General features: G+C 42.0%; 1 protein-coding gene across 7 annotated transcripts in view; it reads left to right on the forward strand.

Moving 5' to 3' along the window:
- Positions 1-7,580: 7,580 nt before the first annotated feature.
- Positions 7,581-27,787, forward strand: part of ACTR3B (actin related protein 3B) — a 36,034-nt gene continuing 15,827 nt past the window's right edge. For 2 of the 7 annotated variants that reach the window (XM_087916100.1, XM_087916098.1), the window contains exons 1-8: positions 7,581-7,745; positions 9,505-9,602; positions 16,534-16,589; positions 17,066-17,190; positions 21,942-22,052; positions 22,606-22,701; positions 24,230-24,337; positions 26,439-26,582. In XM_087916100.1, the coding sequence (XP_087772226.1) occupies positions 9,550-9,602; positions 16,534-16,589; positions 17,066-17,190; positions 21,942-22,052; positions 22,606-22,701; positions 24,230-24,337; positions 26,439-26,582 (693 nt within the window). In that variant the 5' untranslated portion in view covers positions 7,581-7,745; positions 9,505-9,549. Of the gene's footprint in view, positions 7,746-9,504; positions 9,603-16,533; positions 16,590-17,065; positions 17,191-21,882; positions 22,053-22,605; positions 22,702-24,229; positions 24,338-26,438; positions 26,583-27,787 lie in introns of all 7 variants that reach the window. The other 5 variants (XM_026719899.2, XM_087916101.1, XM_026719898.2 and 2 more) reach the window with 3 other exon arrangements.

The following is a 27,787-nucleotide window of genomic DNA, read 5'->3' on the forward strand; positions in this document are numbered from 1 at the left end:
CCAATCCAGCCCCCTCCTCAAGCAGGAGAATCTATACTATTTCAGATAAGTGACTGTCCAGTTTCTTCTTAAAAAACTCTAGTGATGCAGTGCCCACGATTTCTGGAGACAAGCTGTTCCACTGGTTAATTGTTCTCACTGTTAGGATGTTTCTCCCTAATTCCAGATTACTTCTCTCTTTGATTAGTTTCTAACCATTGTTTCTTGTCCTGCCTTCTGATGCTTTGGAGAATAATTTGACCACCTCTTCTTTTTGGCAGCCCCTCAAATACTGGAATATTGCTGCCATGTCACCCCAATTCTTTTCTATAGACTAGGTAGCAAAACCCAAATCCTGCAGCTTTTCTTCGTACGTTTTAGTCTCCAGACCTTTGATAACCTTTATTCCTATTCTCTGTACTTTTTCCAAAGTCTCAATATCTTTTTTGTAGTATGGTGACCAAAATCGGTTGCAGTATTCCAGGTATGATCTTACTAGGATTTTATAAGGCAGTAATAATACTTTAAGTGATATTGATTCTGTCTCTGTTTATACAGCCCAGGATTGTATTAGCATTTTTGGCTGCTGCTGCACACTGCTGGCTCATATTCAAGTGATCATCCACTAGGACTCCAAGATCCCTCTCACAATTACTGTTTTTGAGTCGGGTCTTGTCCAATCTGTACTTATATCTTTGATTTCTCCTGCCTAAAGGTAAAACTTTGCTTTTCTCCACATTGACATTCATTTTGTTGGATAGGGCCGATTGTTCAAGTCTGTCAAGATCTTTTTGCATCTTGAGTTTGTCTTCTGGGGTGTTGGCTATTCCTGCTAGTTTAGTTGTTGTGGTCTGCCGGCAGCCTGCGGAGATGGCAGCAGAGTTGGACAGTGGGGAGGAACATGGGCCAGTCTGGGAATCTGGAGAGGACTCGGACAAGGGTCCTGTGTCCAATACAGAGATGGGGCCAGGACCATCTGGAAGTTATGTACTGACTCCGGAGCCTCCAGAATCTGACAGCAGCAAGGCAGAGGAACAAGAGGAGCCTGTTCCCAGTAAACACGTGCACAGAGCTGCCAGAAGGCAAGAACTGTTAAAACAAAAGGGGGGACTTGGGAGTAAGGCTTGGAGGTGATTGGCCCTCCCATAAGACATAAAGGAGGAGCAAAGGGGCAGGAACCTTTGCAGGAAGCAACTTTGTTCACTCTGTTTGGATTAAACCTTGAAGCTCTGTGTGGACTTTGTACTCTGTTTGGCTTTTTACAGTTAATTTGGCATTTTAGGTGTTGGCAGCAATTCAAAGGAGATAAAGGTGGGTGCTTATCTCGAGAGACTGTTTGGGACTCATTACGGGCTGGGAATGAACATAATCCCCAGCGCTGAAACAAAAAGAGAGTTGTTTGGACTAAGCGTGTGATTAATTATGATCTCAGGAAGTCTTGGTCGGAACATTAGTGTCATCTGCAAATTTGTTGAGTTTATGTTCAGACTTTCTATTCTCAAATACATATGCTCTAAATTCACATCATATGTATCCCTCGACTTACAATTATTAGTTTAGTGACCAAGTTACAACAGCACAGAAAAAAATGACTTTATGACCGGTTCTCATAGTTAGAATTGCTGCAGACTTCCAATAGTTACACACTCAAATTTGGACACGTGGCCACTGGCAGTGTCCTGGGGTCATGTGACCACTATTGGTAACCTTCCCAGCTGGCTCCCGACAAGCAATGGCAATGGGGGAAGCTAGATTTGCTTAATGACCACGTGATTTACTTAACAACTGCAGTGATTTACTTAACAATTGTAGCCAAAGAGATTGTAAAATGGGGCAAAGCTCAGTTAAGAAATGCCTTGTTTAGCAACAGAAATTTTTGCCTCAATTGTGGTAATAATTTAAGGACTATTTGCATTAAATGAAACAGGTGTGTACAGAACCCCAGAAGAATGTCTGATTTCCAGCTAAAAATATTGTCTCTCTGCTTATCTATCTTCTATCTATCTATCTATCTATCTATCTATCTATCTATCTATCTATCTATCTATCTATCTATCTATCTGCAAAATACCACTCACACATCATCACAAAATCTCCAGAACTGTAAAGCCTACAAAACTTGACATTTGGCACGTATGTTCCTCTTGGCTTCTAGTCCCCACTAAGAAAGGATTTTTCGAAATGACCATCAGAGCGTTAGTATTTCCTATATTATTATAAACACGCTCTGATGCTAAGGAGTTCTACTCCCCCTCCCCACCTGAAAAGAAATCTGTTCCCAATGCAAAACACAAGCAGAGGAGAGGAGTTTCAGTTTCAGAGCAGCAACCAGCTTTAGTACAGAATAGTTGAGCTAAGCCATGCCCAGGCTCCTTGCTGTCTCCTTCTTGCTCACACAGCAAATACTGTTTCAGTTTCCAAAGAACCCTCAGCTCTCACACACACTGACAGGACGCTGGCCAGATGAATACCGATGGATGCTGGTAGGCAGAGGCAGATTTCCCACCCCACGCCTTATTTTCCTCCCCAAAAACTAAGCCCGACCACATAGTTTGTAGTGAAGCACAGGTATTAAGCTAGTAATTTGTATTTTCCAATGGATCATAAAGTAAGATGCTCTCTCCAACATTCAACACACTTTTTGATGGTTGTTTTGGATCGTGGCCTGAGTCCATTTGCAAATGGTTTCGTGCTTGATGTAAAACGAATGCTATTCCAGAATTCTTTTTGCAATCAATTATTTAGGGCTTATGAATATTAATGCAAAACAAGGGAGGAGGGTGAGAAACAGAGAGACATCATGGCCAAACATTTCAGCAGGATCCAGTCAAAAAGTCAGGATGGCAGTTGCAATGGTTTAATCAAAGCTCTGCCTGGTTTTTATGTGCATTGCATAAAAATGCACCATCTTCACTTTTTTTAACCACCTCTGCACACATTCCTGATCATAGCATATGAATCACTAGAATCAAATACTAAGTTTCTACTTTAAAAAGTTCTGTATAAATTGCAACCAAGAAAACTACAAGGATGTGTCCAGGTGTCAACCATCCCTCTATAGATAATCCTCGACTTATGACAACAGTTGGGACCACAATTTCCATTACTAAACAAGTTGTTAAGTTGTGCCCAATTTTATGATTTTTTTAAACCATGGTTAGCAAATCACTGCAGTTCATTGAATCATGCAGTCGTTAAGTGAATATGGGTTCCTCCATTGACTTTGCTTGTTGGAAGCCAGCTGGGAGGGTCACAAATGGTAATTATATGACCTCAGGACAGGGCAACCGTCATAAATCCAAGTGGGCTGGGAAGCTTTCGAATCCTGATCATGCGGCATGGGATGCTGTAACAAATGCAAGTGCGAATACCAGGTGTAAGTCACTTTTTCAATACTATTGTAATCAGGGATGGGATTCAAATTTCCCCGGTTCTGTGGGTGCGGCCTAATTTGTGGGCTTGGCTTGATGGTCATATGACTGGGTGGGCATGGCTTGCTGACTGGGCATGGCTTGGTGGTCATGTGACTGGGTGGGTGTGGCTTCTATGTAAATATTATAAATATTTATGTAAATATTGATTTTTTAAAATAAAAATAGAGCAACTTTTACCCAAAGGAAGGCAAAGGAGGCAGGCAGATTGAGTTGCTCACAGAATTACAGATTCACTTAGAGATCTATCTATCTGCAATCTGCTACCTGAGTCTGTCACATAAAATTTGCTAGCAAGCAAACTCACAAAATTAATTCACAACACACCATGTATGTAACTATTGGATTTTTTTATATAAAAAGAGCAACTTTTACCCAAAAGCAGACAAAGCAGGCAGGCAAATTGAGTTGCTCACAGAATCAGAGATTCACTTAGAGATCTATCTATCTGCAATCGGCTACCTGAGTCTGCATTGAAAAGTAGAAACTTCAGTCCTAAGGAAGGTTTGGCTCTGCTTTAGGGTTAGCTAGAAAGCAAGAAATCCCAGGATTTCCTGCTTTCTAGCTAATCTAAATCTCCTGGCAGAGCAGAACAGCTGATGGTCGGGGGTGGGGGGAGGAAAAATATCAACTTATCAAACCAGACAAGTTGGATGGCTCACATGCCAGGTAAAGAGTAAGTGGGTGGGGAATGGCGGGGCCAGCCAGTAGAGTGATTTGCTGGTTCTCTGAACTGCGGACAGTCATAACATGCATGTGTGCAGCGTTTGCTAGAAATCATCAGCTGTGCCGCCTGGACAGCTGACAAGCGCAGCGTTTGAAAATCCTTTTGTTTCTTGCTTTTTCAACCTCAGCTGTGCTGCGCAAAACAGGTGAAGAGGGAAAAGCAAGGAATAAAGGACAGCCTAGACCCTGGGCAGGTGAGCGGGCCAAACACCAAACTGGTTCAGTGTCAGCTGCTCTTCACAGCTTCTGGTTCTATAGAACTGGGCCGAACTGGTAGCATCCCACCCCCGGTTGTAACAGGAGAGCCCCTAGCTAAGATTCTGTGCAGTTTGGAGAATCCCCAAATCCCACTCCTGGCTGGCCCTGCCCAGCACACCCCTCCCTTCCCAGGAGTCCCCACAAGGCCTGTTTTGGATGCAGGTAAGTGCAGGGTGCATATGGAGGCTCAGGAGAGTGAAAAATGGGCCTCTCAGAAGTTCAGGAAGGCTGGAAATGGGACTGTTTCTGGCTTCCGGAAAGCCTCCGGAGTCCGGGGAGGCTGTTTTCACCCTCCCAGAGGCTCAAGGAAAGCCTCCGGAGCCCAGGGAGGGCAAAAACACCCGGTGCAGGAGGCTGACTAGGCCATGCCCACCGTGGCCACACCCACCCAGCAACCAGGCAGAGAACCCGTTGCTAAAATTTTTGAAGCCCACCTCTGGTTGTAACTGATTGGTCACTAAATGAAAATTCGTAAGTCAAGGACTACCTTTACCTAGCTTCCTTTAAAGGATAGGTCTGAAAAGATAAATTGACTGTGTAATCAGTTACTCTAGTTCCGCTTGCCTTCTTACAGCAAGTCATATTTAGTTGCTATATTAATTATGGCAAATGCTATTTTTAAAGATCATCTATGTTTATTCAATTTGTGGCCCAGTTTGGCCATTAGGCAGATTTCTCAGTAATTAGCTTGACAGTGAAGAAGTAGGTACACAGGTAGTCCTTGACTTACAACCACAATTGATACCAGAATTTCCATTGTAAATTGTTACAGTTAGAAATTGCATTCAGACCTTTTTATGAGTGTTATTGCAATGGCAGCTAAGTGAGTGACTACTATCATTAAGTAAATGACTGCAGAACACTGCGACCAGTTGTAAATGCAAGCCTGTTGGCAATTGACCACTGGCTTACATTTACAACTAGTTGCAGTGTCCCGAGGTCATTCGCTTAATGAATGTGATAATTGTCTTAACAGCCATTGCAATAAAAGTCAAATTGCAATTACATAATCCTATAGGGGGTGGTGGCAATAGTTTTAAGTGCAAGCACCAATCGTAAGTGTGAGGACTGGACTTTTTTCAGCCCTATTGTAACCTCAAATGATCATAAAACAAATGGTCATAAACCAAGGGCTATCAATTTTTAACCTGGGCTTATAGAAAAATATGACTGCAGCTTTCTATCTGTTCAGTGAAGGAGAAATCGGCTTCAGCAGAATTTCAAGAAAAGTTCAATATTCTGGAAATGGTGGAGCAGAGCTAAGTAAAATCTTTCAGCTGTTACTGACTTTATGGATGTGTCCGTGCAGTTTTCTCAGAGGCAACATGGAAATACGCAATTTCCCATTTCCTTTTTTCGAGCTGTTTTTTCAATTGTACTGTCTATTCCAGAACTACAGAATTTACAGATGCTGCCTGCTTACTGTAGTAATTTTTGTGTGTGTAAACTTCCCTCAGTGGCCCACACATTCCTTTGTCATCCTCTCTGTTTAACATTTATCAAATGGAGACATAAACTGAGACATTATTCTTTACTTAACCATTTTCAGATGGATCGGTTGCGAAGTTTTGACATATAGACACAAAGATCTATCGCACGTACGGTTCTTCTCAAATTCAGATCTTAGCCCCAGTATTATGAAAATAAGAATTTGCTGGATCCAAAATGACCACAAATGATTGCATGATTGAAGTCATGAAGTGTGTGGTGGGATCTTGACTTTATTCATCCCTTGGAAGAGGTCACTGCCTCCTCCACAATAATCTGGCCATTTGTCATCTCCAAGCTGTAATTTCAATGATATGTATAGTCCCATCCAGCTGTTTTCCTTATCTTAAAAAACTCAGCCTTCAAAGTATAAAGCAGATCAAAGCAAAGTTGGGGTAGTGCATTAGCTGGTCTTTGTTTTACCAGTAAGGGCTGTTTCAAAGAAAAACTGGGTTTCGTTTCAGTATTTCATCATATTTCTTCATCTATATTGTATTTTCTCCACAAATCATCTTATATAACCACTCCTTGGGATTCCCCGTCTTTTGCAATATGGGAAGACTAGATCCCATGAAATTCCATTTCTATTACATATTCATCTCCTCTGTGTGGGAAACTCCCACCTCTCAGCAAAGTAATTCATTTCCAACTTAAGAGGCCTCCAGATTTCTATGCTGATTTTCCACTCCCAAAGAGAATACCTGTGACAGTAAATTCCCGATGTGGTTGTGAAAGTATTTTGGAATCTGGAGATCAACTACAATATAGGTAGTCCTTAACTTACAACAGTTCATTTAATGATCAAAGTTGCAGCAGCACTGAAAAATATGACTTACAACTATTTTTCAGTTCTGACCTTTGCAATTTGAACCCGATCGTGTGATCAAAACTGAGTTGCTTGACAAAACTGGTTCATATTTATGACCATTGCTGTGTCCCAATGTCATGTGATCACCTTTTGCAACCTTCTGACAAGCAGTCAATGGGAAAACTAGATTCACTTAACAACTGTGTTACTAACTTACCAACTGCAGTGGTTCACTTAACAACTGTGGGAAGGTCATAAAATGGGGCAAAACTCATTTAACAAATGTCTCACTTAAGAACCGAAACTTTGGGCTCAATTGCGGTTGTAAGTCGAGGTCTATCTGTACTTAGCAGCTTGCATTGGGATTCCATTTTATTAAGTTTATATATTGTTTAGTAATGCTAAACAATATATAAAAGCAATGCAACAATCATAAGCAATTAAAAGCTTCAAGTTAGTCATATCTTTTGGTAACTTCAGAAATAAGACCCTGCCGTTTCCTTGGCCAGTTTTGGGGGATGGTTTTCGCTTCCTAGTACTGAAAGTGACTCGCGTGCACATGGTGAATTCAGAGCCTTCTGATGCCTTTCATTGCTCCCCTCTTCCAATAAAATAAAATGCACCAAGGATACACAATACATCCGCTAAGGCTAGGGCGTTATAATAAACACAACGATCTTGAAATCAGCGTGAGTTGCCCTTTTTTGGCAAGCCTCAAGGACTTTGAGCAGACCATTTTCTGCTTTTCGAGGCGCCCGGGTGCTTTTTTATCCCCCACACTCCGGTCTGTCACCCTGGGAAACGGGTGGGTAGCTCTGCCCGCGGTGCCCCCTCTCTCAAGATGGCCGCCAGGGCAGCCTTGGCACGCCGCGCACGTGGGCACCGGGGCTGGGCGCAAGCGCGCGGCGCTGCCCGGCCGCTCGTAGCTGCGGCGGCGGCGGCGGCGGGGGGATCCCCGGGAATCGGACTCGGGACGGGCTTTCCCTCCTTGCCAGATCCCCAGCGACGAGCATGGCGAGCCGCTTGCCGCCCTGTGTCGTAGACACCGGCACCGGGTGAGTGAGCCCTGCGAAATCCGAGGGCAAAGCCGCCTAAGGTCTCCTTCGCGGGGTCGCCTCCTTCTCCTCCTCACGCAGCGCTGGCGGCTTGGCTGGGCTGGGCAAGGCAGCGGTAGGGTCGGGCGAGTCGCTGCTGTCTGCTCGTATCTCCTCCCATCTCAGCGCCGGGGCAGGCGGCGGGTTCGGCCCTTTCCTTACACCACCTCCGCCCCCTTTTCCTCCGCCAGCACTAGCGCCTTGGTTCTGTTCTCCTGGTAGATGGAAAGTCTCTCTCCACCTGCGCCGGGCTTTCTCCTTGATCTCAAGGCAGGGACGCCCTTCTTGCCTTCCCCCAGCCCTTCTCTGCACCAAAACTCTGCCCCTCCTCGTCGCATCCTATGGCTGTGCTAAGAGGGGCGGGGGGGGGGCGTTGTGCCAAATGGACCCCCGCAATCCTGAAAGAGTTGGGCTCCGTCCTTCTTCTCTGCCCTCGCGTTCCTGTCTTTTCCTGCCTCCCCGAAGGACAACTTTTTTTACCTTTGCTTCCACCCCCCTCCCTAATGCCAGATCCACACCCGCTCCCTCCCAGCAGTCTCATTTGTGTGTGTGTGTGTGTGTTACTTTAGGAATAATTAGCTAGAGACCCCCAGAGATTAGGATTGCACCCCTCTGGAGTCACTACTCCCTGCCTTCCAGCCTGAGACCCAATAATTGCCTCTTCTTTACCTCTTTGCAAGGACCCCAAGAGGGGTCCTTCTTCTTCTAAAAAAAAAGCAAACACATTTCAAACTATCAGGAGTCAGCCCACGGGTCCTGGATTATAGAAATTATAGGGGAAAAAAAACAGCCATGTGCCTTAACTTCTTGCTCTGTTTCTCTCAACCTTTTGCTGGTTTTGTTACTGTCTCTAAAAATACACTGAGTTTTCTCTCGTTTCTCAGCTTTCTGCCACACTTTCTTGCAAGCCCACACAAAAAGAAAAACATGTCACCTTTTGTTTTATAGGTCCATTTTCCAGGGCTGTCTTAACAGCCTTATGGGCCTTGGGCAAAGCAGTGTTCTGGGGCCTCTATGACAGCCACTCACAGGAATAAAAATGTAAATGGTCAATAAAATTAAACATATATTTGTATGTCACTATTAATACAAAAAATGCAGTAAAATGTCATAAATATCTTGCTGTATTTGATGCAAGGTGCACTGAAGGGTTAATATACACAGATTAGTAAGGGGCTCCTATGCTCTTAAGGGGCAAGTACCTATCAGGCCCCTGTTTTAAGGCAGCCCTGCCATTTTCCACTCAGTGTAGATTACTCAGTTAACCTAAGGATTTCATTCATTCTCTGGCCCATTCGTTTGGCTTTCTACTTTCCTTAGTTGCAGATCTTCCAGAGGGGTCCTTTTCCTTCTCTTGGCTTGGTGGGACCTCCAACAGAAGCTCCTGAGTGGTTTTTGTCTGGATATCTTTTTACCAATCTTCTACCTTTTAGCTTTCTCCCCCCAAGCAGCCATTCAGAGAACAAAACTTGAGAACTAGGCTTGTTTGCTAAAGATTTTACTTGTCCTGGCAACTGGCTCAGTTTACCATTCCATATGGGTAGTCCTTGATTTAGAACCATTATTGGGCCCAGCATTTCTGTTGGTGAGTAAAATGGTTGTTAAGTGAGTTTTGCCCCATTTTACGACCTTTTTTGTTAAGTTGTTAAGTAAATCACTACACTTATTTAGTAATACGTTCTTAGGTGAATCTGGCTTCCCCACTGACTTTGCTTATCAGAACATCGTAAATGGTGACCTGGGACACTGCAACCATCATAAGTACATGCCAGTTTCCAAGCATGCAAATTTTGATCAGGTGACCATGGACATGGTGCAGTAAGTGTGCAAAAAGGTCATAAATCGCTTTTCTCGATGTCATTGTAACTTCAAATGGTCACTAAATGAATGGTTTTAAGTTGAGGATTACCTGCGTGTATGTATGTATGCATGTATGTATACACTGCCTTTATTATTTTTACACATAATTCAAGGTTGCAAATATATCCAACACATTTTCCTCCTCCTATTTTCCTTACAACAACAACCCTGTGAGGTGGGCTGGACTGGGAGAGAGCGTGACTGGCCCAAAATCACCCAATTGTTTTTCATGCCTAATGCAGGACTTGAACTCAGAGTCTCATGGTTTCTAGTCTGGGTGCTTTAATCTCTAGACCAAAGTGGCTGTCCTCAACTTTAATGGATATAACCGGGACCAGAATTTCCATTGCCAAGTAAAGTTAAGGGAGTCGCGTCTGAGTTTAGGACCTTTTTGTCATGATTGTTAAGCAAATCATAATTGTGAGTGCAAGGGTGTCAAACTCCCATTTCATTGGGGGCCGCATCAGGGTTGTGTTTGACCTTGTGGGGCTGGGATGGCCGTGGACAGCTTGACATCACTTGTGTCGGGGGCGCCTGTGGTGGCCTGAGTACTTTGCCAGCAAACACGGGCTCCCGAGTTCCGTTTTTGGCATGATGGCGGGGAAGCAGCCCCCCTGAGCTCCGTTTTCACTGGCCGAGGGCTGCAGGGGATGGTCACGGCTGAAAACGGAGCCTGGGAGGGCCGTGTGCGGCTGTCCTAAGCTTTGTTTTCATTGGCAGAGGCATCGTGGGTTGGTCCTTTGCTGTTTCCAAGATCCTGGCCTTGAATTTGAAACCCTTGGTGTAGCGAATCTGGCTTTCTCTATTGACTTTCTAGTTAGAAGCTGGCTGGGAAGGTTGCAAATGGCCAATCACTTGAAATCTGGGTTCTGCACATATGCCGGTTGCCAAACTCCCAAATTTTGATCATATGACCCATAGGAATATTTCTATGGTCATTAGTGTGGGGACTAGTGGTACATCACTTTACTTGACTTCAAACAGCACTCCTTACTAGCACTGATGATGTTACCTAGTTAGGGTCTGTAAGGAAACAAGCCAGCTCAGAGATCACCAATAATAGCCATAACAGTGAAGCCATAAAAACCAAATAAAAATTCAGAAGCATAAGGATGGCTGCGCATCTTGGTTTTAGAAGTGCAAATAGTCCTTGACTTACAACCATTCCTTTAGTGACCATTCAGAGTCACTGTGCTGAAACAAATTTCTTATGACCAATTCTCACACCTATGACCGTTGCAGCAGTCCCACAGTCACGTGATCAAAATTTGTGCGCTTCACAACGTGCATGAAGTTATAATGGTTGCAGAGTCCCAGGATCCTGGGATGGTCCCTTGCAACCCTCCTCCGGAAGACAGGTTCGCTTAATGACTGCATGATTCACTTAACAACTGCAGTGATTTGCTCAGAATTGTGGCAAAACTTCATAAAATGGGCCACAACTCATTTAACAACTGCTTTGCTTAGTAATGGAAATTTTCGGCTCACATGTGATTGAAAATGGAAGACTATCTACAAGTCTGTCAGATGTATAACCTTGTATATGAATGATCTCTGTTAATATGGAAATGAAATAGTAAATATTTGTTTCCCACTCTAATAATCAGTTATCCAAATTACAGGGGTTGCATCACTCTGTGTCCCCGATGTGTTATAGGGATGTTAGATGTTAATAAAACTGAGTCTTCGTGTTATGCAGTCAAAGATTGTTTGGGTAATTGGTAGCTCCTTTGTTCATTAAGTGCTTGTTCTCCTTCTAAACTCCATAGCGTGATTGGGATAATTTTATTTTGGTTTTTTGTCATTTCAGATTTATTTATTTTTATAAATAACTCAAGGCATTGACCTACTTAATATTCCTTCTATTTTCCCCCACAACAGCAACTCTGTAAGGTGGGCTGGCTGAAAGTCATCCAATTTTCATGCCTAAAGTGGGAACTAGAACTCATAGTGCCCTGGAGCTCAAAGTCACCCAGCCAGCTTTCATGCCTACGGTAGTACTAGAACGTGCAGTTTCCTGATAATTGGCTCTAAGTCATGCAGCTGGCTTTCATATCTAAGGTGGGAGTAAAACTCACAGCCACCTGGTGATTGGCCCAAAGTCACCCAGGAGAACTACAATTCTTAGTCTCCTGGTTTTGATAGTTTAGTAACCACTAGACCAAACTGTCTCTCTTCTTATTGCATTTTAGGTAAATCCATTACTAGCCAAATAACACGACACAATCGGCCTCTTTCAATTCTCCTGTTAGTTTCTATCAATCCTCTCTCTCCTGCAATTCTAGATAGAGATCAGCTTACACATTGACCCTAAAGTCAGGAGGCACACTGATCTATTTAAAACTTCCGAGATGGCATGCCTCTGATGTTATTCTGTCTGACTGAGGTGGCCTTGCATATATTAATTAAGGACTAATCTAGTAATCCCATATTTAATTACAGTTAGATGAGCAATCTGATCAGCTTCCAAACTTTTTCATTTTCGGTGTAGAATTTGCAATTGAATCAATACTGCTAAATATACATCTGTATTTCAGAAGAAGGACTCTGTGAACTTGGTAGTTCTTCTGAGAAACTGCTGAGGATTGTCCTGTAAATCGATACAACCTCTCAGAATACATTTGGAGTCCAAGATCAAAGCCCTGTATACCGTATCAGATAATGACATTAATTCTAGAGAGGTAGTGACACATTAGATTGATTTCATTTCACCTGCCAAAACACCTCTGAACATTGCATGCAAAGCAGGCATAACCCAAATGTGTAGAGTAGAACCCGAGGATGGAAATTTAAAGATTTGCAGCAGAGTTGAAAATTCCATTTTTAGCCATTCTCTTCTATTTTTGGATTGCTTCCATTGGTTAAGATTAATGATGCGGCTGTGAATCTGCATTTGTAAACTGTAAATGTTTGGATGATAACAGGTTGGTGGGGGGTTGAATAATAGAATGATTTAAGACCTACCGTTTTGATGGGGAGATATTGAGGTAATATTTTTACTTATTTTATTTCTTAATTCAATTTTAATCTCATCTTTATTAGTTCATAAATAACTCTAGGCCAGAGGTCTCCAACTTGGAAACTTTAAGACTTGTGGACTTCAACTCCCAGAATTCTCCAGTCAGCTGGCTAGAGAATTCTGGGAGTTGAAGTCCCCAAGTCTTAAAGTTGCCAAGTTTGGGGATCCCTGCTGTAGGCAGTGAATTTACTTAATACTCTTTCCTCTTTCCATTTTCCCCACAACAACAACCCTGTGAAGTGGTTTGGGCTCAGGGAGAGGGACTAACTCAAAGTTACCCAGTTGGTTTTCATATCCAAGGTGGGACTTGAACTCAGAGTCTCCTAGTAATTGGCTCAAAGTCACCCAATTGGCTTTCAGGCCTAAGGTGGGACTAGAACTCAGTCTTTTGGTGATTGGCCCAAAGTCACCCAGTCAGCTCTCATTCCTAAAGAGGAACCAGAACTCACAGTGTCTTGATTTCTAGGCTAGGATTTTCACACTAATAAAACTGGCAATTTTCTTAAAAGTAAAGTCTCCTCTTTCAGTTAAGTTTTAACTCTGATCACCTTATGGTTGCAACCATTCATGCAGATTTCCTAACAAAAATATGAAAATATTTTTGCTGTTGCTTGTTTTTTTTAATTCACAGTCTAGTCAACAGAAGAGATACCCTAGAGATTTCTAATTCTGTTTGCTTTCCTCACCCAGACACCTGCTATCTCTTATGATGACTGTTGAAGAAGAAGTATTTGCATGAAAGCTTAGGAATTGATGGCTGGCTTTTGCCAGCCTGAATTAATAATACCTCATGGGGAAGACTGAATCCTATACAGTATACACTGTTCAGTTGCAAAGGAAAATTCTCTGTTAGGACTCAGACCGAAAAAGCAGAGTATTAATAAATTGAAGCATAAATAAATAGTGTTGATTATTTTTGAGAAAAGAACTACAGTTCAGCAATTGAGAACATGGTTTGCATAGAAAGTTATAACATAATTCTTGATCACCTGCATAGTCAGAAAGGCCTCTCTGTAGATTGAAAACAATATCCACGGTTGGGTTTTTTTTTAGTCTGCTAAAGTATGCTTATTTACATAGAAAAAATAATTGTTATAAAGGAAATTTTAAGGGTTGCAAAAATTCTAGTAAATGCCTTTTAAATATCCTTTCCCACCTGATCTATTTACTAAGTGAAGAACAAGCAAAAGGAATGATCCTTAAAATTGTGCTTTGCCCTTTCTAGGACTAAAAATTATAAGGAAAGACAGAATTGCAGAATAAGAAGAGTTGGAGAAGACCACTGAGGTCTTCTGGTCCAATCTCCTGCTAAAGCAGGAGATCTTTTATCATTTTGGGCAAATGGCTGTACCCTCTCTTTTTGAAAACCTCCAGTGACGGAGCACCCACAAACTTCTGGAGGCAAGCTACTCCACTAATTAAATCTTGCCAGTCAATATAAATAGATGTCATAGAACTATGTGGATGGAATGAAATTGTCAAACTGAGGCTTGGAAAATTTTATTTTGAATTATTTTTCCATTTAAAACTTTGCGTGTAATTCCTATGTACTTATTCAGGATAAACACTTAGTCTAAAAACAAAAAATGCTAAACTACCCATGCATTGTTTTAGGTTGGTTGTTGGGAATTGGAGTATGTGAGGCAAAAGATGTCTAACAGATCTAGACATAATGATCTTCTCACATCTCCTCTCCTGAACTTGCTTTGCATTCTAGGCTTATAGTATGATAATCAAGATAGGTAGATTAGTCCAGTCAAATACCATAAATTGTACAGTCATACAATTATGTGAGCTCAAAATTTGCTGGTTCAATCTTGGTGAAATTATGGAATCAGCTCTATGTCAGCGTTCCAACCAACCATCTCCAACCCAATAAACTCCAAGACAAGCATTTCCTCAAAGTTCCATTTTATTAGAGTTGTCATATTGGCCCATCTGGGAAAACCCGAATCTGAGCGTTCTGGGTTTTCCCCTCCCAAAACAAATTCAAAGTTCCCTCCCCTGCACCCACCAGCCCATCACATGGCCCAATCAAAATGTCGTCCCAACTGGAGACATTCCTCCAGACAGTCCTCTCCAAGTGCAGGGTAACATGTCCTTGGACTTTCTGAGAAAGGAAGGTTGTTGAGTCTAATCTTCCACCTCTCTATGAAATCCCCACTCCCAAATTCCCAGGCACTAAATGTGGCAGCCTGGCTGAACTTAAACCCTAAACTGGGCATGGATGGAAATATGGAGGGCTGTTCCATATGATCTTCCCAAGGACGATCAAATAAGAATAATATATAAGAATAATAAATTCAGTACAGTAAGAAGAGTGAAATAATCAAAGACTAAGCAGAATTGGGGATAAAAGCAAACCAGGCCTCCCAAGAACACGATGGCTGGAGCCCATCAAAGCTGGCACCAGCCAGAGCATAGAACAACTCAAAGAAGCAGTGCAAGATTGAAAGATGTGGAGAGACCTGGCCCATAGTATCCCCAAGAGTCAGACACGACCGAGTGGATAACATCACCATCATCAAGCAGAATTAAGTATCACCTTAATCTAATAATTACTCAAACGTATCCAGCACATCTTCTCCTATGTTCTCCACAATGATCAGCCTGTGAGGTGAGGTGGGCTGGGCACGGAGAGAGGGACTGTGCAAATTCACCCAATTGGCATTAATGTTTAAGGCAGGACTAGAATTCACAAACTCCTGGTGATTGGCCCAAAGTCTCCCAGTCGGCTTTCATGTCCAAGATAGGACTAGAATTTAAATCTCCTGATTTCTAGGCCAGCACCTTAACCACCACATCAGTAATCATTTTCTCGTAGAACTACTGATGGTCAGGAGACTTCAATAATTTCTATGGAAGGAGTCTTCGAATAAAGGAGTCTTCAAATTTCTATGGGGTGCAAGGCAAGAGGTTGAAGACCTGTGAACTGAACTGAAATCCATCCTTCTCAGAAGATGTTGATCAATATTCTGGTGCCATCCTTCCAGATACTTTGGAATGATAACTTACAATATATCATTACCAAAATACCTTACAAATACACTTCAAAGCAGACTTGGCAGACTTTAAGACTTCTGGACTTCAACTTCCATGCGGGCTGGGGAATTATGGGAGTTGAAATCCACAAGTCTTAAAAGTTGCCCAGCTTGGACACCCCTGCTTTCAAGGGTTCAGCAGTGGTGATGGTGAAATAATACAGTATTTCTTTATGGCCATCCTTGTTGCAGACCAATTTTGAAAATGGATTCTTGTATACATTTGCATTTGTTTTAAGTCTTCTACTGTTTATGTTGCCTTTCTCCAGGGCAGGTGTAGAAATCCAGCAATTTGGATGAAGGGGAATATTTGTGCTTTACGAAACATTATGTATTTACCTGCATTAAATCCTTGATCATAACAAGCCTTTATTTGATTCAGAAAAAGCTGGGCCAACACGATGCATTTATTTACAAGCCAATTTATGTATTTTACTTTATTTATTTGATTTGTCAAACATTTACAATATAATAGAAATAAGAATAAACGTAAGTATAAATACATGAAATAGGTACAAATAATTGGGGACAATAGGACAGGGACGGTAGGCACGATTGTGTGCTTATGCATGCCCCTTTACAGACCTCTTAGGAATGGGGTGAGGTCAATAGAGGTTAGTTTGAGGGTAAAGGAATGGGGGTTTGAGCATATGAGAACAGAATCAGGTAGTGAGTTCCAGACATCACTTTGTTGCTGAAATCGTATTTCCTGCAATCAAGTTTGGAGTGATTTACATTAAGTTTATATCTGTTGTGTGCTCTTGTTTTTGGATAAACCTGGCTTGACTAAACCACACCGAGTCTCTGATTGTCCACTTTCTTCTTCTAGGTACACAAAGCTGGGTTACGCTGGAAATACCGAACCACAATTTATTATCCCATCATGTAAGTAGAGGGTGTTTTCAGAATATGTGCTCATCAGTGGAGAGAGACAAGCATTTGGCTTCTCTACTGTCTAGGGGGTTTAGGGTGGCATGTGTGGGCCCCTTTTTCTGTGAAGTAGTATTTACTACATTAGTGTCCTAGGCTAGTATGGAGCTGGAGAGACAAAGATCTCCTTGCCAAGACTGGCCCTCATTAAACCACTTTCCGGTTGCTATGGCAAATCCTCTTTCCTTCCTATCTCTATTATGTGCGCTGCCACAGATCTGCCTTGATGAACAAGTAACTTCCTTCTTTACCTGACACCATGAATACAGCTTGAAAGACTTTTCACTTGGGGTACACTTTGGGCAGCTGGTATTCTGAATTGAAGATGCCATCTGGCTGTGGGACTGAGCACCTCTCGTAACGGCAAATATTTAACTGCTCCCAAAGCGAGCGTACCAACAGTTTGTTTGTTTTGCAACTCTTTCATTTAGGCATTGCAATAAGAGAATCGGCCAAAGTGGGTGACCAGGCACAGAGAAGACTGGCCCAAGGCGTGGATGACCTAGATTTTTTCATTGGAGATGAAGCTCTTGTTAAACCCACCTATGCTACAAAGGTAAAGCTGGAGCGAAGAATGGGAGTGTTGGGCACAGAGAATCGGGACCATGCACTAAGTTTCACTTCAGAAGATTTATTGCTCAAAACTATACACAATAATCTCGTCAGTTTAGTACTAAATTGGCACCAGTTAAGAGTCAACAGAAAGTAGTAGTACTAAAGTTCAGTATTAAATTGGCACCAGTTAAGAGTCAACAGAATTCAAGAGGGGTTGAACTTAGACAGTTTGTAGAAACGTAATGACTCTAAGCTAATGATGTGCTTAACTCCACCCACCCACCCAGCTCTGCCTGCTCTTCTCGTATATTGAGCTTTCAAACTTAGACTGTGGGAGTGTAATGACTCTAAGCTAATGATGTGCTTAGCTCCACACACACCCTCCCCTCCCCCAGCTCTGCCTGCTCTTCTCATATATTGAGCTTTCAAAGGATTGGACCTGCAGGGAGTTTTTTGCATTTCAGACATCTGCAGAAAGGATTCAAATAAATAAAGATGGCGGATGTGCCCACGTGATATGAAGCCCTGCTCCTTTTTGCAGGAAGGCCTCGACTTATGTCCAGTCACTTAGTGACCATTTGACAGGCCTGAAAAAGGCTATTTACAATCTGGATTTTGAAGTGCCAATGTATTCCACTTCCCAGGATCATGTAATTGTATTTTCGGCTGCTCAGTTGCCTGCCTGCACTTATGGCTGTTTGCAGAATTACATGGTCACATGACTGTAATTTATGATAGTTTTGCTGGAAACTGGTATTTATTTCTGGTTTCTAGTAAACAATCAGCAAACAATGGTTCACTTAATGACTGTGGTATTTACTTTACAACCTCTGTTGCTCTCTTAATGACCACTGTAAAAAGATTATAAAATAGGGTATGGTTGCATGATGACCTGCTTAACAATTATCAAACTTATGGCTGAAATAGTAGGCTTAATTGCAGCTGTAAGGTAATCGTAAGAACTACCTGTACCTGCGTGCAAGAGCTCCAAATTATATTGAAGTCAGTGGTGGGATTCAAATTTTTTACTACTGGTTCTGAGGGCGTGGCTTGGTGGCTGTGGTGTGGCTTGGTGGGTGTGGCTTGGTGGGCGTGGCGAGGGACGTATACTATAAAATGCCCATTCCCTCCCCACCCCACTAACCTGCTTTCCAGCTCCGTTCTCCTGTGCAGGGCAACAAAAGAAGATCCAACCAATCAGCTGGGACTCAGGAGATGGAGAATAGATGGGGCGGGGCCAAAATTTCCACTACCGATTCTCTAGAACTGGTCAGACCCTGCTGAATACCACCTCGGATTGAAGTGCCCGCTATCTTGATTATTTTGGCCCTCCTCTGCAGACATTCCTTTTACCCCTAAAGTCTTTGGCACATTCTGGGTCCTTAATCTTTCTGAGCCTTTGAGACTACTAAAAGCTACATATTGCTTCCCAGAAAAGTATATTTCAAGGCTTGCCATAAAATATATAGATGTAGATTACATTACAGAGGAAAGCATTGATGCTCAAATACAATTACCCAAATATTAAAGAATAATCCAGATAATTTTAGAGAGTGATATTGACGTTAACAAACCTTTTTGGAGGCCATAGGCTGTCAGTTGACTTCGTTATGTAGTTTCATTATTGGACAGAAAGTTAGAGGGTGGTGAAAAGAAAGTTATTTATTTTCCATTTGAATTCAGGGACCGCTAAAATCTCAGGCGAAAAACCCTTGCTTTAAACCTAACTAAACAACTCCTAGAATTCCCACTCAGCCTAGTCATTAGGGAGTTGTAGTCCCAACCAATTTCAAAGGCTGTTTGAAGCTCAGTTCAAATTAAAGATTACAAATTATTGCATCTATTTGATCCCAATTCCCTGAACCTTAGTTTTCCTTCATTCTCCTCTTCCAAAGGCTAATGTAGGCGCTTCTACTTTGCTACTGCATTTTTGTATCTATGCTGATTCTCAGTCATCCAGGTCATGATTGTCTCAAAGGTGCTTTGTTGCTTTTTCAAAAAGCAACTGCATTGTTTTTTTCCTTGAGGAAGCCATTTTGCTTCTCATCCAAGAAGCTTCTTCAGAACTGAATAAGCTTCTTGGGTGAGAAGGATACAAAATGAGTACATAAAATTATCTGCTATGATGTCCTATCTGTCAATGGCTACTTCAGCTTCAACCACAACAATACACAAGTATACATTAGATACAATCTTAAGGTAAACCACTCCAAACTCAATTGTGGAAAATATGACTTCAGCAACAGAGTTGTCGATGCTTGGAATACTCTACTTGTGTGTACTCTACTCTGTGGTCTCTTCTCCAAAACTTTAACCTTAGACTGTCTACTACTGACCTCACCCCATTCCTAAGAGGTTTGTAGGGGGCGTGCATAAAAGCACCAACATGCCTACCACCCCTTTCCTAATGTCCCCTTTTATCTGTACCCATTTCATGTACTTATAATCATGTTCCTAATTATATCTGTTATCGAAAACATGCTTGACAAAATAAATAAGCAAAACGTTTTCCTCAAGGGAAAAAAAACAAATTCCAGTTGCCTTTTGAAAAAGCACCTTTGAGATTAGTGCATTTCCTACCTCTTGCTTTCTTTAAAGCTTACATTACATGTATTCAATAAAGATGCATTTATTGGAAGAAAGATCCAGTAGAAGATATCTTTGAGGAAACCAAAGGCCATTTGTAAGAGTAAAAACAGATTTGACAGAGAGTTGAGTTAGAAATTTACAAATTTGTGTACAAGACAACAGTGCTGAAAAAATTGACTAATGATATTTTTTTGATGCTTATGACCGTTGCAGGATCCTCATGGTCATGTGATCAAAATTCAAGCGCTTAGCAACTGGCATTTATTTATGATAGTTGCCCTGTTCCAAGGTCACATGACCACCATTTATAACCTTTCTCAGATGTCTTCTGATAAGCAAAGCCAATAGGGAAAACAGGAGTCTCTTAATGATCACATGATTCATTAACAACTGTGGTGATTCATTCAACTTTTACAGCAAAAAGGCTATATTGTTTGTTACAAATTCATTGGAAGGAAGAAGCTGGTAAGATGTATAAGGGAGTGATGCACAGAAACTGACCTTCGGTTCCTTGAGCTGTGCTATGGAAGAAATTTGGAGGACATTCTTCCTAAGGTTGGGTCTAGATTAAAAGAGCAAAAAATATTACGCCTTGCTCCATCATGTTCTTTCCTCATTCAGTTCCAAGGCAGAGACTGGAAGGAAGATGATTTCCAAAGAACTAAGGAGAACACATGGACTTACTTCTGATAGTTCTTAATTGTTGCTTGCCTGTAAACAGAATCTTGCCAGACTAAAGCAATCATCTGCCATCACTATAAATATATTCTGTGAATTTCTAGGGAGTTTCTTTATCCACAGCCTGGAGTTCAGTTGTGATGGGGACTCAAGGTTGAATCAGCCTTCCATCCTTACGAGATTGGTAATTATTGGGGGCAATAGGCAAATAATGCTTCTACATTGTAGACCACTCAGAGAATGTTATAAAGTGCCACGGGGTGGTTGTTGTTGTTAGTTGTGAAGTAGTGTCCGATCCATCGTGACCCCATGGACAATGTTCCTCCAGGCCTTCCTGTCCTCTACCATCCCCTGGAGTCCATTTAAGCTCACACCAATTGCTTCAGTGACTCAATCCAGCCACCTCATTCTCTGTTGTCCCCTTCTTCTTTTGCCCTCAATCATTCCCAGCATTAGGCTCTTCTCCAGCAAGTCGTCTTCTTCCCAACTCTTCTCCAGTGAGTCCTTCCTTCTCTTTAGGTGGTCAAAGCAGTCAGGGTTGATCTCTTCTAGGACTGATCGGTTTGATCGCCTTGCAGTCCAAGGGACTCGCAGGAATCTTCTCCAGCACCATAATTGTATATAAGTCTAAATGCTATGTTAGGTCTGACCATGTTCTCTTCCTGCCGACCAGATATTTCAAGCTCCCCTATCTCTTTGCTCTCTGGGAAAGACCCCTTTCCTCCTGAGACTCCAGAACACATTCCAGCATAGCTGGTCCTTCCTAATGGTCTAAAGGACTAGACCTGTCATCTTAAACCCTACTCAGGTTTAATTGGAATGTTTATGTCCAAGTGAAGCTAAAAATTTTTTTTAAAGCTCCATTGAGCTCCTGATGTGGGGTGAACCAGATGTTAAAGTTACAGCTAGTTTGCTAAACCGGTATTTCAACTGACTGCTGCCCCTGCCCCTCCCCTCCCAGGAGTCTCCACGTGGCCCATTTTCGATGGAGGGTCCGTGCAGAGACTCTGGGAGGGGGACAACCGGGCCTTCTGGAAATCCAGAAACGGGCCTTTTTCTGGATTCTGGTGGGCCTCCAGAAGCGGGGGTGGCTGTTTTCGCCCTCCCAGAGGTCCCCGAGGGAGGCCTCTGAACTCTCCGGAGGAAGAAAACAGCCTCCCCTGGGTTCTGAAGGCCCGCCAGAAGCCAGAAACAGGAAGTTCTGTTAGGCCCTGCCCACCATGGCCATTCCCACCCAGCAACCGGGCAGCGAACCAGTAGCTGGGATTTTTTGAATCCCACCCCGGGAATGAACCTCTGGTTTTCAGGGCCATAGTATATCGTATATCTCTTGTATCGAAGTCAGAGACAGAAGTGTTACCAAATTATCAAGTTGTGCAAGGTGTTGATTGAATGGAGTGATAGAACAGACCTTTGTTTCTTCAAGGTAAAGATGACACTTTCATTCATGGAATGATGCTGTGGTTCCTTTCTCCTTCACTTCAGTGGCCTATCCGGCATGGCATGGTGGAAGACTGGGATCTGATGGAAAGGTTCATGGAACACGTTATTTTTAAGTACCTTCGAGCTGAACCAGAAGATCACTATTTTTTAATGGTAAGACCAACAGGCAAATGGCACCATATATCACGTTTAAGTGTTATTGGTATCACATTTTAACATTAGTAATATAATATAAGTACACACAAAACACAAGCTTAAAAGAAAAAAAGTGACCTGGGAAAGTCCACATCACAAATGGCTGGAACTTGGAGCAGGGTTTATTTGACAAACAGATGCACAATTTTGATTTTATCCATGGGATGCACATACAGTGTCCCCTGTTAGAAAAAATTCCTAAGAATCTCTATAAATAACACGTTTATTAGCTTCTGGAGAGCCAAAGTGAGAGAAAAAATAGGGCAGAGTATTATGTTAAGTCCTAAAGAAAACAAGGAGACAGTAAATATTCAACACCAGTTTAATTGTTATCAATATATTGAAAATAATTTAGCCATCAGTTCACTAGCCGTATTCTTGATTTAATAGCTGCTGTCAAAACTTTAGCTGTCAGTCGAGAGAATTTCAATAAACATAAAATGCTGTCTATCAACCTTGATAAAATATGTGATTGGTATCCTTTTTATTTAACTCTGTCTTTTGAAAATAGACTGAACCACCACTGAACACGCCTGAAAACCGAGAATATCTTGCAGAGATCATGTTTGAATCATTTAACATACCTGGACTTTATATTGCTGTGCAGGTAAAATCAAATTAGTTCTTCCTGGAATGATGCTTTTGGCACTGGAAACAGAGGTTTCTCTAGGCATTTAATTCTGTTTTTTTTTTCCAGAGTATATTCTGGAAGAGAAGTTGATATGATTAAGTAGGATATCCAAAAGATGAAGGTGGCAGTTGCAACACCTGTTAATAAAGAACAGAATTTGGATCATGCAGCTGCCGTCCACATCTTGACTTTTTTTTAAACTCTCTCAAGCAAATGCTTGTGTGATTGATGTAATGAAAGTGTTTTCATTTGGCTAATATAAAATGTTGAGCGTTGCTGCTAAAGATACGATTTTATGTAAATAGAAAGAGGAAGTGGTGTCATTCTTACAAAGTCCGAAGTTACAAACTTTTTTTTTTTAAACAAATTTTATTGATTTTCCAAAACAATACACAGACAAACAAAACATAAAATATAATGACATAAGAATTTTTTTTCTAAAAAAACCAATACAACATCTTATTTAAAGACAGAATTATTCCAAGTTATCACATTTCCAAACAAACACAATTTAATATATATATTTACCTTATCTATTCATCTTCATATCTTATCCCGAACTTCTCTTTATTACTTCCTTTCCTTCTATTTATTCAAATTATATCTCTTTAGCTTTAGATTGTATACATTTTTTATATCCATCTGTCTTATACATTTTCATTATTGAAGTTACAAACTTTTAAAAAGGAAGGAAGGAAAGAGGGAGGGATGGAAGGAAGGAAGGCTTTTGCTGTGATTTCATCTCTAATTCATCTCTGTAATTAAGATGATTTTATTTAACTATTTTCCAAATTTTTCCGTTTTGCATCATTTCATAATTTCAGTTTTCCTTCCTTCCTTCCTTCCTTCCTTCCTTCCTTCCTTCCTTCCTTCCTTCCTTCCTTCCTTCCTTCCTTCCTTCCTTCCTTCCTTCCTTCCTTCCTTCCTTCTATAGCTCCACAAAAATTAGAAGAAACCTTTGTTTCCTTTTAACAGCGCTAACTTATTTGGGACCATTCCTTTGGAAAGGTATGGTTCTTCTTCTACCACAAACAGTGCCTTATTGGATCAAGACAGCTCTGTTGCTTTCCTGTCCAGACACTGCTCCAGGAATCTAACATAATCTCATGATTATGTTGGTTTGTAGGCTAACTAGCATGGGGGCCAGAGAGAACATCTGTACAAGTTGAAGGCATTATTCTAGGGCAATGTTTTTCAACCTTAGCAAGACCTGTGGATTTCAATTCCAAGTTCCAAGCCAGCATGCTAGTCTAGGAAATGTTAGTTGAGGAAGACCATTCTGCCCTTTGGGTACAGAAGATGTAGAAAGTGCTTTTATTTTTATTAAAATGTCTTTTAGGTTTTCTTTCCTTTGGTATTTTTTAAAAAGAGGGAACATGATATTTAGTCTTTTATTTTTTATTTTATATATAGAGTCTCACTTGGCCTGGAAATCTACCAACTATTTGGGAAATTGGTGAGAAATGTTAATTTACTATTTTATTTTTCAAATTAACTTTCACAGGCCGTGCTCGCCTTAGCTGCATCCTGGACTTCACGACAAGTTGGGAACCGTACCTTAACTGGCACAGTGGTTGACAGTGGTGATGGGGTGACTCATGTCATTCCAGTGGTAAGTACGATACACAGGTAATCCTCACTTATGATCATTCATGTAACAATGGCTCAAATAAAATGGCCTTGAAAAAATGATTGCACTGTACTCTCATTTATAACTGGGCACCACTTCAGCAGTAACATGATTTCAGGAGTGGGATTCAAATTTTTAACAACTCGTTCTGTGGGCGTGGCTTAGGAGGTAGGTGTGGCTTGGTGGTCATGTGACTGGGTGGACATGGCTTGGTGGTCATGTTATTGGCTGGGTGTGGCCAACTCAATATCACTCACATCGAGGCACACTTCTCCTTGCCTGGCCTCTCATGACTGTGGGGATGCTGCAACAGTCGTAAGCGTGAAAAATGGTCATAAGTCACTTTTTTCAGTGCCATTGTAACTTTGAATGGTCACTCCACACAAGCAAGGTACCCGCAAAGAGGGGAAAAAAACTCCAGAGATGTTCCTGAGACAGGAAGTCTAGTCCTGCCAAGAATGTAATAAGGATTAATGGAAATGCAGTTTCTGTAAGCAACACCAGAATGTTTCCTTCCTCCCTTCCTTACAGGATTAGGCCAGTAATTTCTTCTAACAACCGGTTCTCCGAACTGCTTAGAATGTTAACAACCGGTTCTAGCAAATAGGTGTGAACTGGTAGAATCCCACCCCTCCAGGATTGCTTATGGAAACTCAAATTGGGTATGTGGCAACCAGCTCTCATTTATGAATGATTACAGTGTCCTATAGTCACACAATCACTTATTGTAAGTTGAGGACTGTCCTGTCTGTTCTTCTGTTCAGTTTGCCCAGCCTGGAAGATTTTGCTTGTTCTTTAAAAACAGACAAAACTTTATTTTTCAACATCAGTCAGATATCCAAAACTGCTGCAAAAAAGGTTGTAAAATCGGGTTGGTCACACAACCAATCCAATTTACACTATCATAAGATATGACCTTAATGGGTAGGTTCCCATATGGTCATATATTGAGGTCTAACTACCGTAGGATTTTTTAGACCCAGTGTAAGTTGATTATGTCATAAGTTCAATTATCATGTTTCCACAACTAGCTAATTTCGCAGGGGAGAGGGTACATTTTGAAAAGCTAAAATCTGAAACCCTTATTAAATAATACAGATAATCCTTGACATATAATTCATTTAGCGACCATTTGAAGCTACCAGAGTGCTGAAAAAGTGACTTATAACTAGTGCTTATACTTACAACCGTAGTAGCATCCCCATGGTCAATTGATCAAAATTTGGGCACTTTGCAACAGGCCTGTATTTTCGATGGTTGCCGTGTCCTGAGGTCACATGATCACCATTAGCAATCTTCCCAGCTACTTCCAGCAAGCAAAGTGAACAGGGTAAGCTAGATTCACTTAACAACTGCAGTGATTCACTTAACCATGGCAACAACATCATAAAATGAGGCACAATTCACTTAACAACAAAGGATTAGGCCTGTGATGGTGAACCTATGGCAAGCGTGCCACAGGTGGCACGCAGAGCCATTTGTGTTGGCATGCAAGCTGCAAGCAAACTACCTCACTGCGCATGCGCGCACCTCACAGCTGATTTTCGGCCAGTTTGAGTCCTTTTTTGGCCTTCAAAAGGCTTGAGGAAGGCTTCTGCAGGCTCCTTCAGGCTTTGTAGGCCGAAAACTAGCCCTGTTTCGATACTTCCTGATTTTCCAAAAATACCGGAAGTGATGAAACGGGGCTAATTTTTGCCCTGCAGAAACCTGCACAAGTCTTCCTCAAGCTTCAAACCAGCCGAAAAACAACTGTGAGGTGCAGTGCAGGTAAGGGGGCAGCAAAGGTGGGGATTGCCCTCGCATGCGTAGGAGACGTGAGGGAGGCACGCATTGCCTTCTGGGTGCTGGCATGTGAGTGCGAGCGTGCAAGTGCATGCACAATTTTTGACACAGGAGGCCAAAATGGTTAGCCACCACTGGATTAGGCAATGCTTGCTTAACAGTGGAAATTCTAGTCGCAATTGTGGTTGTAAGTCAAGGATTACCATAATTGCTTGAAAAGCAGAATGTACTTGCCCCCAAATTCTGAACTGGTTACTGTTGGAAGTCTAAAGCTAAGTAACTTTTTCCCCCCCTTTGGAAGGCAGAAGGTTACGTGATTGGTAGCTGCATCAAGCACATCCCCATTGCAGGAAGAGACATCACATATTTTATTCAACAACTCTTAAGGGAAAGGGAGATAGGAATTCCTCCGGAGCAATCCCTGGAAACAGCAAAAACAATAAAGGTAAATACTTTTTATTTCATTAATTCTCTAGAAATAATGAACAGAGTTGGGGGAATCAGTGAAATGTGCTCTCCCCTGATTTCTGGATATCCCATTCATTTTAAGTTGATAGTAGAAGGGATGTGGTGGCTCAGTGGCTAAAACGCTGATCTTGTTGATCGAAAGATAAGCAGTTCAGCAGTTCGAATCCCTAGTGCCTTGTAGGGTGAGCTCCCCTTACTTGTCCCAGCTTCTGCCAACCTAGCAGTTCAAAAGCATGTAAAAATGCAAGTAGAAAAATAGGGACCACTTTGGTGGGAAGGTAACAGCATTCCGTGCACCTTCAGCAGTTTAGTCATGCTGGCTTCATGACCACGGAGACGTCTTCTGACAGCACTGGCTCTTTGGCTTTGTAACAGAGATGAAAACTGCCCCCTAGAGCCTGTGATGACCCAGGTGTGGCACAAAGGCAACACAGTCAGATAAGGAATAAGAGTCCCTTTATTATCTCCAACTTTGCCCCCAATGTCCCGATTACCTTCTGGCTGGAGAAAAACTCTCCCAGGAACAGCCTTTGACTGTAGAAAATTCAGTCCGAAACAGGGTAAACACAAACTGTAACTTAAAGTCCAAACAAGCCAAACTGAAATAATTAATTTGGCAGGGCAGCAGCAAGAATTTCAGACTTGAAAGCACAGCAAAACTCACATGGTTGAGAAGACGCCAGGAACACAGATAAGCCACGATGATACAAGATACAGTCACGTTTGCTCCCAACAGCCTGCTGCCCACAGCTTGCCTTTTTTATACACTGTGTTCCCAGCTTCAGCTAATGAAGGCAATCAGGGCCCTTTCCTCCCCTGTAAACCACTCTTCTCCGTTCCTCCCTGCGTATCCTAGGATGAAGAGGGGGTGGGCCTGGGTCTTCCTCTGGAATCCCTCTCCCTTGTTCTATCTCTCCCCTGCTCTGCCCAGCCGGACTTTGCCCTTCCCCAGTTTCCTCCACACCCAATGGAGCCATACTTCTACTTCCTCTTCAGATTCAGACTCCAACAGGGGCATGACAGAGTCGGAAACTATTAGCACGTATGTGCAAGGGGAACCTTTATCTTTAGAAGGGAGTTGTGAAATGTTCTGTCACAGAATACCTTAATCCCAGAATAGGTTGCTCCAGCCTCAGAACAGATTGTTTTTCACAGGAAGTACTGCCATAATTAGTTACAACA

The sequence above is a fragment of the Pseudonaja textilis genome, chromosome Z (genome assembly GCF_049901715.1).
Source record: "Pseudonaja textilis isolate UNSWEBS1 chromosome Z, rPseTex1.2, whole genome shotgun sequence".
In the NCBI taxonomy this organism is placed as follows: domain Eukaryota; kingdom Metazoa; phylum Chordata; class Lepidosauria; order Squamata; family Elapidae; genus Pseudonaja; species Pseudonaja textilis.